At 40.5% G+C, this 16,168-nt stretch overlaps 1 protein-coding gene across 4 annotated transcripts in view; it reads right to left on the bottom strand.

Annotated features, from left to right (window-relative positions):
- Positions 1–16,168, bottom strand: part of LOC137374430 (rho guanine nucleotide exchange factor TIAM1-like) — a 428,220-nt gene that overhangs the window by 269,309 nt on the left and 142,743 nt on the right. For 3 of the 4 annotated variants that reach the window (XM_068040530.1, XM_068040531.1, XM_068040527.1), the window contains exons 2-4: positions 11,077–11,246; positions 5,922–6,971; positions 2,588–3,029 (exon numbers count right to left, since the gene is read on the bottom strand). In XM_068040530.1, coding sequence (XP_067896631.1) covers positions 2,588–3,029; positions 5,922–6,959 — 1,480 coding nt within the window. In that variant the 5' untranslated portion in view covers positions 6,960–6,971; positions 11,077–11,246. The remainder of the gene's footprint in view (positions 1–2,587; positions 3,030–5,921; positions 6,972–11,076; positions 11,247–16,168) is intronic. The other variant, XM_068040529.1, reaches the window with a different exon arrangement.

A 16,168-nucleotide genomic window follows, 5' to 3' on the forward strand; every position in this document is an offset into this window, starting at 1 on the left:
TTCTTCTGGGTGGAGGAACAATTGGAGGAGAGACAGCAGCAGCAACCTCAGCAGCTGCCCCCCAACACACAGTGCGCACAGGCCAAGAGTTTCTTCCTTGGATTTATCTGAAGACCAGTGACACCAAAGGCTGCACTTCCCCAAACAGGTTGTCTCAGATCTCTGCAAGCTCCTATAATAGGGCCTGCTGAACAAGGGGAACATGCTCAGCTAATGGCTGCTAAAGTCACCAATGCCCTTCTTCACCACTGGTTACTTTCAGTCTGCTACAGAGGTCATCAGCTGCATAGCCAGTGTGCAGTACACAGCTATATTAAGGAGGTTACCAAATGTCCTGTTCGCCGAGGCTCAACAGTACATCACCTTCCCCAATGATCTCAACAGTCAATTGGAAAGCACTCAGGATTTTACCACAGTGGTTCAGCGATTTCTGGTAATTGCTGGATACTCGAGCCTGTGAGGGCCCAGCTGCAGACTGCTACATCTCTGCTGCTGCTGGGACAATCTGGCCTAGCTAACTTGCTGGCACCATGGTAGGTACTGGCTGAAGGGATGGCAAAGGACCAAACATGCTGACATCCTCAGAAAGGGCATCACTTGCACTTCCATTACGCCACTGCCACTCCCATGGCACTGGGGATCATCATTTTTCCACTCTGAAGAACAGACTGCAAAAGATAAGTGACTACTTGAAAACCCCTATTTGGTTCACCAATCAACAGTGCCTTTAACATAGTAGAACCTCTTAAGTCTCTCCAAGGTGGACTCCAGAACCTGGATGGCAACCATTTGAGCTTCTACCAACAATACAAAGGCTGGTGAAATTGACTATTTTAGTTAAGGCCGGCTGCAGCATCCTTCAAGATAAACATACTCTCCAGAATACTGGTGCCATGCAAGATGACACCACATAGGTTAGAAGCACAATCCTCCAGACTCTCAGCCTTAATGCTGAAACTCCTTGGCAGGCCTTCCAACACCTTGTATGACTGCTTGAGAGAGGCCAGCTGTGTTCTTTTCATGGCTGAGCCCATGAACTCCGCATCTATGCCAGTCTCAGCAGAGGTGGGAGAGAACCTTGCCCATCAATGAGCTGGTCTTCTGGGCTGTCCCTGCAATCAGAACCTACTGCTACTCACTGGTGCTGGGTGTTTCATTACATGTTGACCCTTCTGTCTCACTATTTTAAAAACTGAAGTATGGTCAGGTGCCATTGAGAGCAGCTGACAACACACTTCCAGGCAGTCTCTGTGTGCTATTTGTGCTCTCTGTTATTACTCTCCCTCAGGGTAGGAGTGAAATCCAATGCTGTTGCAGTGTTTAAGTGGCTGCAAGAGCAAGAAGTTCCAGGGCAGCCATTCTAAATACTTTGAAGCAGCAGAAGATGTTAAGGCTGGTTCATCAGGCCACAAAGCCTCAAAATTCATGGAGTTTGCAGTGGAGATCCTATTGATGAAATAAGGAAAAGGAAAGACTGGATCTTAGGACTGAAGGAAAGAAATCCACAAAGTTCACAATACAGGGGATTATGTACAACTGCAGTTGAACTTCAGGAAATCACAGCCACTCTTATCAATGTGTATTATCTTTTCCTGTTGATGGGATATTTCCATTGGGAAAGTGATAAACTAGATCATTCTGCAAAACAGGGCATCCATTACCTTCTTAATACAACAGTGGGCTTCTAATTGACTAATGCAACATAGGTTTCATCAACTGTTGTACCGGTGTGGACCTGTTGGGCTGACTGGCCTGTTTCTGTGCTGTAAATACTGTGCAAGTAGAACTTGAGTGCCTGACGCTGACCGCTTATGATAGACGGTCACGATTAATGCCGTGGCTCAGTTAGATGTAGGCTCCAGATCTGTTGCTAGCATAACGCTAACATGATCTTCAAAGGGAAATACAATTTTCTGATGCATTGACATCTTCACAAATTCAGATAGGCTCTAGGTTGGCATACATGGTGAAGTGGATATCTATTGGTTAATGCCAAATGGTATCTATGCAAAATAAAACTTTAAAGTGGCCACCATCCACCACTTCCAATTTGCTAGCAATCTGCAACAGCACTTTTACAAAGGCACTGTTTTGTGATTAGGTGATTGGCATTGGGAGAGGAATGTTGTATTGGATGTTATACACATTTTTCACCATTTGCAGGCTGAGGGCAGGTTTTAGGCAGGTGCTGCAGGGGACTAAGAATAAGGATGTAGAAAAATTGTTAAACCATTCAAGATCAGCAGACATCTGGTGTTAAGTTGCTCCATTGCACTTTCCACTGTTTTCTGCCTAAATTTCATCCAAAAATAGGTGATAAGACTGAGGATAATGCAACCCAGAATCTAGCATGTTTCAAGTTGATAGTTGGTAGTTTTTTTGAAGAATGCAGTATATTAGAATAAAGCTAAAGTGGGTGTAGAGCAAGCATGTATTTTGCAATGCTGATACTAAAATATTTACAACAGAAGATACCATCAATGGCAAACAGCAATTTATTATGTGCAGTGTTTAAACTCCATTTCATAGTTAAGAATTCATGCAATTGGTTTTCTAAAAACAAAGATCAATAGAAATTAAAATGTACCTTTTAATGATACCCAGTAATATTTCCATTTTCTTCGTGTGGCCAATTCCACTTTTTTATTTTTTTTGTGGACTAAAAAGTTCTTCACAGCAAGTGAGCCTGCTTTTCGAACAGTCCCTTGCTCTGTAGTTTGGCTATCTGACTGTCCTGGGGAGCTGAGGGTACCACTGCTTTGTTCATCACTCAAGGCTGACTCTGCTTCTTCTGGATTCTCTGTGTTGACGACATTTGATTCCAATGTACATCTAAAGTTCTCATACACCCCCTGGCGAAGTGCATCTCCTGCTGGGCCAATCTCACTACAAATTAATCCACAATTAAAAGTGGGTGGATGGCATGTCGAACTGGTAATATTGGAATAGCGGGAAAGATGGTCATTATCTGTTGTTGCACCATCAATACCACTATCTGCACATTCACTTCCATCTCCTGTGGTAGCATCCTACATAAAAATACATACATAAAGATACAACTACGGTTGGTCAGTTGATTTCTCCAATCATTACAGTTAAAATAGTAAAGATACAAAACAAAGTAACAATCTAAATAAATTGTATCAATTTCTAGTTCAATAACATTTTATTTTATCCTCCACTCCTTTACAAATGTTTGCAAATTACTACAGCAGAGTCTATTCTCAAGCTTATCATGAAAGACCACTATTCGTTCCTGAGCATATTGATTTGAATAATATTTGTGAAAGCCATCCCTCCTTAACTATTTTAGTTATTTACTTTGTTGCCCATTTATCTTCTCAGGTTACGCACCTAAGAAACAAGAGTAGGCAGGTAATTTGCTATTAAGCCTCTACCATTGCCATTACCATCTTCTCGGAGATGTACCAAAACAGTATGGAGACATCTCTTTTTCCAATGTCTCCTCCTTGCAGAAAGAACCTGGTCAATATTCACAGCCTCTACATTGTGGCATAATCCTAATTGGAAAATAAACAAAGTTGGGGCATTTCAAACCTGTCTTTCCCTTACTTCCCCAATGTTCAAAGAATTCTATTTCCCAGGAAACATTCTCAATTTGGACATCTGGAACATCAAGAAGATGGTCAAAGATGGCAGGCGTGGGAAATCTGCTACAAACTGTAGTGGCGTAGTTTTGTTTTTTTAGGTTTTTCCCTTCCTTACCTGAATATACTGACTGTTGCTGGGGTACAGTTCTACTGTACCTCACCCAAGTCACTGTTCTTCATGGGCAGTGAATATCATGGGCTATTCACTACTGCTTTGCAATCCCACTTTCAGCCAACTATCTGCAAACATGCACTTTCCAGCAGAAGTTATTGGTAAGTAATCAGGAATGAAAACTCTAGCCGAATTTTCCCTTCTACAGCTAATACTACTACAGATGGAGTGGGCGAAGTTGCAGGTTACTTCACTAAGCAGTATACTAATTACGCAATGCATTCAAATTTAAAATACATTGTGTGACTATCCTATCTGTTAGCTCTTTAGGTAAATGTCCTGCATTGTGAAATTTAAGTATGCAGATCATCAAGGTCCCATGTCTAATCCCCTGTTCTTCAGAAGTTAGCCTGGTTGCTCAGGGCATTTCAACTGACTTCAGGGTTTCAAACTATGGGGCGGATTGGAAGGGAAGGTAAAAAAAAAAAAATCACAAAAGTTCCACCCTGATTGCTAGCAAACAACCACTGTTGGATGTGCACTTAGCTGAATACAAAGTCAGGGCAAGATCAGGCTCAGTTGCGGTAGCTCCTATGGTCAGGCAGCCAAATGGCATATATTGACCATGGACACAAATGAAGCACTTGGGTAAAAGAAGGTTGTTGCCATACATGAAATTATACAATAGCATGAGTCATCATCCCAGGAGAGGAAGTGGAAGGAAGAAACACATCAGACAGAATATTCCAAATTGTGGTCCTGTTATCCAGGGAGGGGTGAGAGGAATGCACTCGGCATTGAGACAAGGGACATAAAACTACTTCTATCAAATATTTCTGATTGTAAAGATTTTTGACTATATGTATATGAGTGCTGGCTTGGACTGTGACGTGTTGAATTCAGAGTGGTTCAGGGTCACATGCAGTAGCTGCAGCGATCTCTTGCTGGTCTCTGTGAAATTTTCTTGAGTTTGCAGTTATATTTCAGCATGAGTGAGTGATGTCTGCAGCATATGAAATACCTGGAAGTTTTTGAAACAAGGTTTAAAACTAATCTTCAGCTGACAATTGTTTTGTTTCGTTACTTTTGTGAATCAATAGATATTACAAATACAATTAATTTCAAATAATCTTTCCCCAATGATAAATATTATACCAGTGCTGTACCCAGGTTTATTGCCCATAAGAAGTCCGTTATTTTACAACTCTGAACAGAATGCAAAGTACATTCTAGAATAACTCCATTGATTGATATGCACACTGCATCTGTGGTTACATATACAGATGTCTTTACTATATACCAATTATTTTAACATGGGTTGTTCAGCCTTAAAAAGGAGAGACAAGAAAGGATCTCAGTTATGCACAGTAGTAAATGGAATCAGGAATATAATTAAACTATGACATTAAGACAAGGGGACACTGGATTAAACTAGTGAAATTTTAGGACTGATGTCTGGAAATTCAAAAGAACAAAGAATGGGTAATATATAGCTGAATCCAGGAAGTTAGACATGGCAAGGTTTCCTCAGCTTGGGTGATGATTGCTTAAAGTTCACGTGGGTTGCAGAATTCTTTTTCTTGAACTGTTGTTTAGCAGCAATCAAGTTGTGGGTTTTTTTTATGTATTACTAATATTTCAGAGCTTTCACAGTGAGGAACTGCAACACTTACTACTCACAAGCAGAGCACACGTAGCTTTTGATTTTCATTCTTTTTTTAAACTGCCAGTGGTACACTGGAAAGTTTTTGTGATTAGATCACCTTTACATGAAATAAGCTGCATACCATATATACATATCTTCAGCCAAGTAGCAAATATTGTTCTGGGTCACATATATTCGATAAACTCTTTTCAGGCTATCCAGCAGCATGGTACGATAACAAACTGGCCAGAGGTAATGCTTTGCAGCTTGCAACAATGTACAGATGGCTGTTCCTGCAAACCCATCACAGCTGTAATCATACTGGTAAATGTTAATTGAACTTTGCTGCTTTAAAAAAAAATCTATTTGAGGATCTTTCTGGCCACAACTAAAGAAGACAAAAACAGAAAGACATCCCCTCATTTTCAGAATAGTGTTGATTGTTTTACCCATAATCCTACAAATGTCTACAATTAACCTGTACCACTAACTGTACTATTTAACCACTGAATAAAAGCTAACATAACTTTTATCCTATTTTAAAATGAATTACCTGTGTTGTTTTGGACCTTCTGACATGCATCCTTCTGTTCTGATCATTAACGTAGCTTAATCGTCCTTTAGAAGCTCCTTCAGAAAGGCAATGGGATTTCCTGCAGGGAAGTGTAGAGGCAGCATATGAAGGTACGCTTACTTCTCCTCCACCAGACCAAGTCACAGAATTTGCATTTTCTGGCTGCATTGTACCATGCGACTGGGCCCTCAAATTCCGACAGTATGTCATAAATTTATTTCTCCGTGTCCTGTTTGTGCTTGCACCAGTTAGTTTCTGACTATACAGTTCATTTAGGGAGTTGGCACGTTGGCTTCCACTCAATTGTTCCAAATCCATGGAATTGCTGTTTATTAACCTACTTCCCTCACATTCCTTGTCATCAGTATTATCCAACAAATCTTCTGTGCTGGTCAACCGATCCTGACTAACGTCCGATAATGAGAACTCCATGCTATCTTGTCGCCACATGTCAGCAGATTTGGATCGTTTTTTTCTGATATTTGTGCTTTCTGAAACAGTTGTTCCATTTCCAGTAATTAGATGCAGATCTCCAACTTTTGCTTGGGAAGCTGAGTCCAACCTTATTTCATCATAATTCTCTATACCCTGGACAATATGCTTGTCCAAACAAATGTCAAGTTCATCCCTAGAATGTAGTGGCTGCACAGTACTCCTCTGTCCGGCACTGGAAACTGAAGAACCTGTATGGTAAGACACAGGCCTTACATTTTTTCCCATTCTACCTACCCAAGAGGGATGAGTAAAGTCTTCTGCCAAAGCACTATTAAGGTTTCCTGGATTACCTATGTCCAGGCCATCTCTTGCCAGTGAATGTGGGATGCTGGGAGTGCTGCTAGATTTAGTGCTAGTTTCAGAATTTCTGTGCGTAATCCTCACTGCAGAAGCAGGCCTGGCTCTTCGTGAGGTTTTAGTTGGAATACGAAGTGACCGAGACATATGTTTGCGCGCCAGACCTGCACGTTCATCTCCAGAAAATGCTCGCTCACTATCATTCTGGCTCTCTGAATTTCCCATGTTTTGGTACGTCTAAGGAAAACAACAAGAATAGGTCTTCAGAACCTAAGATAAAGTTTTGTCATAGAACTACAATAAGAAATGAAAACTGTAATAATATTGGACACAAATTTCTTTAGAACAAAACAAACTTTCAGAAACAAGTAATGAACGATTTCAACTTGTATCAAGAATGAGTTGATTTTCAAATGTCACTTAGGAGTTATAGAAAGTTAGAATCAAGATAATGCAAAACTGAACTGTTTATTATTGCTGAATCCAAGTTATAGAATGCATTCAGGGCAACAGAATTGGGTTTAAATTGACTCCCATACACTACAGATTCTTTAAAAAGGAATTGGCTAAAAGGCCACTGTTTTGAAATTCTGTTCAAAGTCTCTTTCTCTACCCCAGGACCAACAATTGTATTGTACCATGCATAAGGATTATGCAACATCAGTTTCTGTAAAGAGAGAGCACCAGCATTGTATAACAGTGAAAATCACCCTTTTTTTTAATATACTTTCAGTAGCTGCTGTGGAACCCTCAACAGAGCAAAACTTTTAATATAATCTTCCTTCTTTGTGACTAAGTTTAAGATAGAACCAACCACCATAATGAGAAAATCAGTGAGTAAAAGAATAATTCTTGAGTTGTGGCCCTACTTCTGAGTTCCCTGAATTACCACTATCCTCACTGTGGTGTATCAAATCAAGTTCTTGGTAACTTTTGAGTAAGTTTGCCCCTGGAGGATAGGGACGCACAATGGTCTAACTAAGACATTCTTCACGAATATCGCTGTTACAGGAAATTTCAGTTGTTAACTTTGCTTCTCCACATTGTTACAAACAAGGTTTTTGTTTTGTATAAAAACTTAAGGTTTTTCCGTGTTTTAAAAAACTGAAGCAGGCGTTTCATTGAGAAACCTGCAAACAGTTGAAATTTTTGGCTGTTTTGAAAGGAAACTGAACTTGTACAAGGACAGGAAAGCAGTCAATTTCAAGGAAATCAGCAAAGGGTTTGACCTCCTCAGACCTACTCTTTGAATGATAAGGGAGACGCTTTGTCTGGACATGTGACCATGTTCAGGAAGGTTGCTTTCGCTTTGGACCTTTTTAAAAAGCCAGTGAGTCGGACAAGGAGCAGGCATTTTAAATTTTGGCTTTGACCTGCCTGGAGAACAGAGAGGAAGACCCATAGAATGTGTTACCTCTCTCTGTAAAGGAATCCTGCATCTCGAGAAGAAATCCTGTATTTCAAAAGGTGGCAGATTCCTATTGCCTATCTCTGAAGAATCCCTGCATCAAGTGTCATCCCTGTTGCCTCCTATGTATTAAGAAATCCTGAAATCTGAAGAAAGCTTCTATGGCTATACTGCTGCTGTAAAACCTAAGATGACCTGCTGCTACACCCCTGATGAAAGACTTATGTGAAGCCTGCAGCAGTTGAATTGCCTTGAATACCTACCTATCACAGATTGTTCATCAACCTCACCTGGAGAGATTTTAAGTGGCATCCAACTATTCGACTCTGGGACGCCTCACCAAACTGAAGAACTTCCTACCAGAATGCGACAAACCAAGTGATTTTATTATTCATTCTATTCCTATGAAACAGCTGTAAACCAAAATCCTTAGTCCCTGGTTAACCGTTTTTTTGTGGATGTATGTGTATGAGGGCTAGGGAAATAAGGAGCTTTGCGTATATAGATTTATCTCACTATCGGTTAAGACTTGTTTCTATAATAAATAGTTAATTTTGTTGTTAAAGAAACCTGGTTGGTGTGCTTTATTCTGGGGGATAACATAGAGTATGTAATTGGCTGTTTTTCAGCAGGTGGGAACAAGTATTGATATACTGTGACCCGTGCAGAAGTGGGACTGAATGAACAGTGCACTCCTCCCGCCTCGGTCGTAGCAACATAGATGCTCTACCAAACTTGCTGAGTATTCTCAGAATTTTCTGTTTTTGCTTCAGATTTCCAGCATCTACATATTTTGTTTTCATTTCAATGAAAATAACCACTTCGTTAAAAATAACTACCTCAGTACTATATGCTTACAGTGATACAAAACAGACAAAAGATGTCATTCTGAATGTCTCTTAACAAAGGGAATCCTGTGTCCAACTGAAGGTCACTTGTTTGGTTTGACGTTCAAGACATTTGCTTAAAAAAAGTCGGATTTTAGCAGTTGACGCGTTGTAAGTTACTTTTCAAGAACAAATAGTGATATAGATATACATATATTTGCACTGCTAACAATACAAGAATATTAGAAGCTTATCTAGCTCAAATAGAAAATGTTACCACGTAAGTTGAATATAGATATATTGGAATGAATCAACACAGACAAATTGTGCTAACTGTCCATTGTCAATTTTTTTAATTAAAATATGGCTAAATAATGATCACTTCCACTATGGTTTGATATTCACATTCAGAATGCAGGATTTTTACCTTTTTTTATTCATTCATGGATGTGGGCATCACTGGCCAGGATAGCATTTATTGCCCACCCCTAATTGACCTCGAGAAGGTGGTGGTGAGCCACCTTCTTGAACCGCTGCAGTCCTTGGGGTGTAGGTACACCAACTGTGCTGTTAGGAAGGGAGTTCTAGGATTTTGACCCAGCAACAGTGAAAGAACAGCGATATAGTTCCAAGTCAGGATAGTGTGTGGCTTGGAAGGGAACTTGCAGGTGGTGGTGTTCCCATGTATCTGGTGCCCTTGTCCTTCTGGACGGTAGAGGTCACAGGTTTGGAAGATACTACCAAAGAAGCCTTGGTGAGTTGTAGATGGTACATGCTGCTGCCACTGTGTACTGGTGATAAAGGAAGTGAATGTTGAAGGTGGTGGATGGGGTGCTAATCAAGCGGGCCACTTTATCCTGGATGGTGTGGAGCTTCTTGAGTATTGTTGGAGCTGCAACTAGCCAGGCAAGTAGAGAGTATTCCATTGCACTCCTGACTTGTGCATTGTAGATGGTGAACAGGCACTGGGGAGTCAGGAGGGGGATTACTCACTGCAGAATTCCCAGCCTCTGACCTGCTCTTGCAGCCACAGTATTTATGTGGCTGGGCCAATTCAGTTTCTGTTCAATGGTATGACTCTAACCAGCGGAGAGTTTTCTCATTGACTGCAGTTTTGCTCGGGTTCCTTGATGCCACACTCAGTCAAATGCTGCCTTGATGTCAAGGGCAGTCACTCTCACCTCACCTCTGGAGCTCAGCTCTTTTGTCCCTGTTTGAACCACGGCATGTATGAGGTCAGGAGCTGAGTGGCCCTGGCGGAACACAAACTGAGCATCAATGAGCAGGTTATTGCTGAGCAAGTGCAGTGTCGAGAACCCCTTCCATCACTTTACTGATGATTGAGAGTAGACAGATGGGGCGGTAATTGGCCAGGTTAGATTTGTCCTGCTTTTTGTGTACAGGACATACTTGGGTAATTTTCCACATTGCCGGTAGATGACAGTGTTGTAGTGGAACTGGAACAGTTTGGCTAGGGGCGCAGCTAGTTCTGGAGCACAGGTCTTCAGTACAATTGGCAGAATGTTGTCAGGGCCCACAGCCTTTGCAGTATCCAGTGCCTTCAGCCATTTCTTGATATCACGTGGAGTGAATCGGATTAGCTGAAGACTGGCATTTGTGATGCTGGGGACCTCAGGAGGAGTCCGAGATGGATCACCCACTCAACACTTCTGGCTGAAGATGGATGCAAATGCTTCGGCCTTGTCTTTTGCACTGATGTGCAGGGCTCCCCCCATCATTGAGGATGGGGATATTTATGGAGCCTCCTCCAACTGTGAAAATACTACATTTTAAAAAAGCTTCATATGTACTGAATATAACTTTTTAATGTTACCCACTGTGAATTTGCAATATTTTGAGGTCAATTCAGTATAAGGTTATATTCTCTGTTACAAGACTTGTTGCCAAAATACAAATAGGCAAACCATTTCTGAGACTGATTTTTACAAACTTTCAGCTTTTGAATTTGCAACTTTATGTGGGTCTTCCCTTTGGCCTTTTGGAACAACATGCACAAGACATTCAAATTCTTGTCAATACTTCTAGCCTCAAAACTTGGAACTGAAAATTAAGAGAATTATAAAATGCCAAGACTAAAGAACCATACCTTGCAAATTAACGCTGAAATCAAACACCATTTCACCTGTAGTGTTCAGGTGGAGCGCACAGCAGATATTGTCATCATTGCAAACAAGTTACCAGCACTCCTGTATTTTTCAACATTACTCCAGGTCTTCTTTAGAATTTGGCTTTAGTTCGTGAATTATAACAAGGGGCCTAAAAATGAATAATCAAAAAAAAATAATCACCATGTACTATATTGAATATACAGCAGGCAAACGTGATTGAGCATCACACAAAAATAAATACTAACTTTGCAGGATTATCTCTCTTCAAAAGAGATCTATCCTCTATATAATACAGGAGTGAAGACAATCTTAATTGAATGCATAGAAACCATATAATTTAACATGCATAAAAAATTATCACATCAAATGGGCAGTTTTTGACTTAGTCTTCTACTTCAATGACCTATAATGTCCTAGGACTGGTACTGCTTTGTTTTGCCTTCAAGTTAAACACAAACTAGATGGTAGTCATAATGGCCCACGGAAAACCGATCTAGCAGAGACTGAGGGGATGATTGAATAAATGACCGTGTGTATAGTTCATATACCAAAGAATGAAGATAACTCTACAAGACAGATACTCTTTCTTCTTCATTCAGCGACTTCCATACTTCATAGGAGTATTGAAAAGTTGCTTATTCAAAAGAAGGAATGAAATATTGGAACCATTTTGTATTCCAACAGGGCTTCTGATGCAGAAGGTGCAGGATTACTGAAGAACAGTTCCATAGATTGTGGTCCGTCAAGAGCAATGCCAGAGAAGATAATATACTGAGGCTCAGCAGTTTTGACTTTATGCTATATTAAGACAGCATCCTGTACCAGCCTGCGGCACAGTGTCATCATTTAGGCATAGCTCTAATCGTCTTGCTTGGTACCTCCCATCTGGATGAGGCCCTGTACTTATACTATGGCCTCATCGTGGGAAGGGTCAGGTTTTCTCTACATTTAGCTTTTTGTCTCCTTACCAAAGGAAGAATATATCTGCCATCCAGAGAGTGCAGCAAAGTTTCACCAGACTGATTCCTGGGATGGCGGAATTGTCCGATGAGGAGAGATTGAGGAGACTTGACCTATATTCTTTGGAGTTAAGAAGGATGAGAGGTGATCTCATTGAAGCATACAAAATTCTTACAGGGCTCGACAAGGTTGATGCAGGAAGGATGTTTCCCTGCCTTGGGGGGAGGGGGAGTCTAGAACCAGGAGATAGTCTCAGAAAACGAGGTAGCCTATCTAGGGTTGAGATGAGGAGGAATTTCTTCACTCAGAGGTGAATCTGTGGAATTCTCTACCCCAGAGGGTTGTGGAGGCTCAGTCATTGAGTATGTTCAAGACAGAGATGGATAGATTTCTAGATATTAAACCTACCAGGGGATATGGGGATGGTGCGGGAAAATGTTGGAGGTAGATCAGCCATGATCTAATTGAATGGCAGAGCAGGTTCCAGGGACCGAATGGCCTACTCCTGCTCCTATTCCCTATGTTCCTATGATATTCAGCCCCAGCTGGTGCCAGTAAGATTTCAGTAAATCCAAGCTGAGGGGAGTCAGATATATTTAGAACTAGAACTTTTGTATCTTGTCTTCTCCAATCCAATTTACAAACTGCATACAATATTTAAATCCTTTCACAGACGTTGTTACAAGCATTCCATACCAATATCAAGGCATTTTATATTTTAGTTGTAGGTAGCATAATTGCACGGATCAACTGGCATAACAAGCAACAGACAGCGTTGGGGGAGGAGGGAAGAGAAACAGCATTCACAGTATTTAATGTTTAAATTTAACTGAGAACCTCAATGTTCTCCCCTTCTTTCTATGGTACGCCGTTTTTTTAAAAACTGTTTGCTCTTGTTTTATTTGTTCTCTATTTACTTTCTTTATTGTAGCCTTTACAGCATTTTATCTGGCTGATTGGTGCCGAGTGCTGAGCCTGTAATCAACCTTTGCAGGGATTGAAAGTGATCTAATTCATAGGGAAATTCATTGGACAATTGTGGGAAAAAAACTGGAAAAATCTTAGGATTTAACTCGGACTGGTAAATTGATTTTATCTTGAAAATAAAAAATTTCAACAAATATTACAATCACTTCACCCTAAAGGAGAAGCCAGTGCTAATTCCTGGCACAACTGCTGATCTACCATCAGAGCTTTATTTTGCAGCCACCCATAACTCCTGTCACAAAATTGTGACATTTTAAAAGGTTATTCTGAGTGAATTATCATATTGCTCCTCCCACGTATACAGGTGAATTTTAAAGGCAAGTATATGTTCATCACTAGTGATCCAACTGGGAGCCTCCAGACTGCTGATCTCAGTGGATCTGCCAAATATGCAATCTAAAAAGAGTCATACAAGGGAGAATGGTCTTCTGAAACTGTCCCACATAGGTCTGTAATGGATTTTGGCAGCACGAGGTGCTATGATAGATCAGCTATGCAGCCCCAATTCATCATGTTGGGAAGAGCAATAAAAAGTGAGAGCTGCCCAAGAGGACTGAGGTAAATTAGTAAGGAGATAGAATGATGGATAAAATACTGGGTTTTTATGATCAGAATCACAGAATCGCACAGGAGGCCGCCATTTGGCCCATCGTGTCTGCACTGGCTCTCCGAATCAGCAATTCACCTAATGCCATTCCCCTGCCTTCTGCCTATAACCCTGCGCATTCTTCCCTTTTGAATGCCTCAATTGAACCTGCCTCCACCACACTCTCAGGTAGTGCATTAAAGACCTTAATCACTCGCTGCGTGAAAAAGTTTTTCCTCGTGTCACTTTTGCTTCTTTTGTCAATTACTTTAAATCTATGCCCTCTTATTCTCGATCTTTTCACGAGCGGGAACAGTTTCTCCCTATCTACTCTGTCCAGAGCCCTCATGGTTTTGAATACCTCTTCTCAGCTTTCTCTAAAGAAAACAGTCCCAACTTCTCCAATCTATCTTCATAACTGAAATTCCTCAACCCTGGAACCATTCTCGTGAATCTTTTCTGTACTCTCTCCAATGCTTTCACATCTTTCCTAAAGTGCGGCACCCAGAACTGGACACAATACTCCAGCGGAGGCCGAACTAGTGTCTTATACAAGTTCAACTTGCCCATGTACTCTATACCCCTAATAGGGGCAGACCAGTAGCAGATCAACGACAGCCAAGAGTCATGAAACAGAAAGCTGAAAAGACAAGACACACAAATTGTGCCAGAAAAATTAAATATGCAAAAATTGTGAAGGAAAATGTAATTTGATGTAAAAACTACAATACGATTGAAGACATCGCATTTCCCAAGAAAAAAAAATTAACACTCGGAGAAGAGACCCAATCTTCTGGGAAAAAACAAACTAGTGCTACTATATTCATTCAACAGCTTTACATGATATGGAAAGAGAAGACTATGTGTGACACTGTCCATCTTGTACACATGGAATTTTTTATGCATGCTACATCATATAGTTGCTCCCAAACCAATCAATAAATGACACGGTCTCTCAAAACATGATCAAGTTTGGCTCAATTCGCAAGTTGTGTAGAAGATTCTAAAGTTTGTTGTCTGGTTGACACCTTTGTCCACTTTGGTCACCACAGACTATTAAAGAGTTAAGGACTAAATCATTAACTTAAAAACTACAGAGTAGACCTATGCTTCCCACACCTCTACAACATGCACAAACACAGGTGCTACAAAACCAGCCCAAATTTAAGCAAACCTACTTCTCTTTATTGACATGATACAACAGTTGCATATTTAACCAAAATTTAACCAGTTCATCTGGTCGCTCACTTAAGCAACTAAACGACTAAATCTCACAGCCTTCGTGTGAGACCTCATTTCACATAATATGATTTTTAAAAAACAGTCATAGTAGATACTGAAATTATCAGATCCCAATCATCTGTTACTAACCATTTCAATTACACAGTCCAAAGCAATACAAAAAGAAAATATTTTCATGACCCAAAGACAAACCAGAGAAAAAAGATCCTCCTCTCAAATTAAACTGTCAGTTAAAAATGTCAAGTGCAGTTGTGGTTTACTTTGAGTGGGGCTGTAAGAAACGGAGTTGAAATTGACAAGTGCAATTCACATAGGGTCCTTACAGTCTGCAGCACTATGGACTTTTAAATAATTAATCTGGGCTGGTTTCAATGCCAGATCCCAAAGATGAAAAATAAAGTCTGATAAATCCTCTCCTAGACTCCACAGAATTTTATTTTTTTTAATGACTTCCAGGAATAATTCTTGTGAATGCACACTTGCTGCTAATGTTTGCATTGGCAAGTAAGCACAATGGATAATGGGAGTCAGTCACCTCAAGTTAACTTTCAGAATTCACAAATTAATTTTTACGCCTCCTACCAAAGTACATTTTAAATTGATTAATTGGTGTGGCTATATATCAACAGACTCGTTGTGTTTTCTAGGACCACTCCTTCTTATTTTATACACTATCTTAACATACTTTGCTCCTTCCTTAAAATGACAATTTGTTTGCATAATTTTGAATAAATAGAATCAAAAACAAATTTTTGCTTTAATAAAAAAAAGTTTCCTTAACAAAATAATTTGCAGGGCTATGGGGAAAATGTGGAAGAGTGGAACTAGGTGAGTTGCTCTTGCAGAGAGCTGGCATGGACACGATGGGCTGAATGGCCTCTTTCTGTGCTGTAACCATTCTATGATTAGAGTCTAGAAGAACTGGGAGGCAGGCGTAAGAGTCTGTGGGCAGTCAGAGAAGCAGTTGAGGGTACTGAGGGATTGGAGCAGTCAAGAAGGTTAGGGTATAGGATGCAGCTGAGGTATTAAAGGTATGTGAGTAGGTACATTGTTATTGGATTGTGTTGTGGGAAAACGAATGGGAGAGCAGAGACCACAAGGAAGTTCAATGCTGTGAGCACTGAAAGGGGAAATTGGATGCAAAAGCATCAAGTGGATCGAACAGTACTGCAGAAGGTGAGCGGGAATCAGTAAAAGGGGATAAAGCCCCAGATCCAAAAGTGGCCAGCTTTGAGATCAGCGACACTGGCTATGAGCACAATAGAGCTGCCCGCTATGGTGAGAAGTAGAAGCAT

The sequence above is a fragment of the Heterodontus francisci genome, chromosome 10, assembly GCF_036365525.1.
Source record: "Heterodontus francisci isolate sHetFra1 chromosome 10, sHetFra1.hap1, whole genome shotgun sequence".
NCBI lineage: Eukaryota > Metazoa > Chordata > Chondrichthyes > Heterodontiformes > Heterodontidae > Heterodontus > Heterodontus francisci.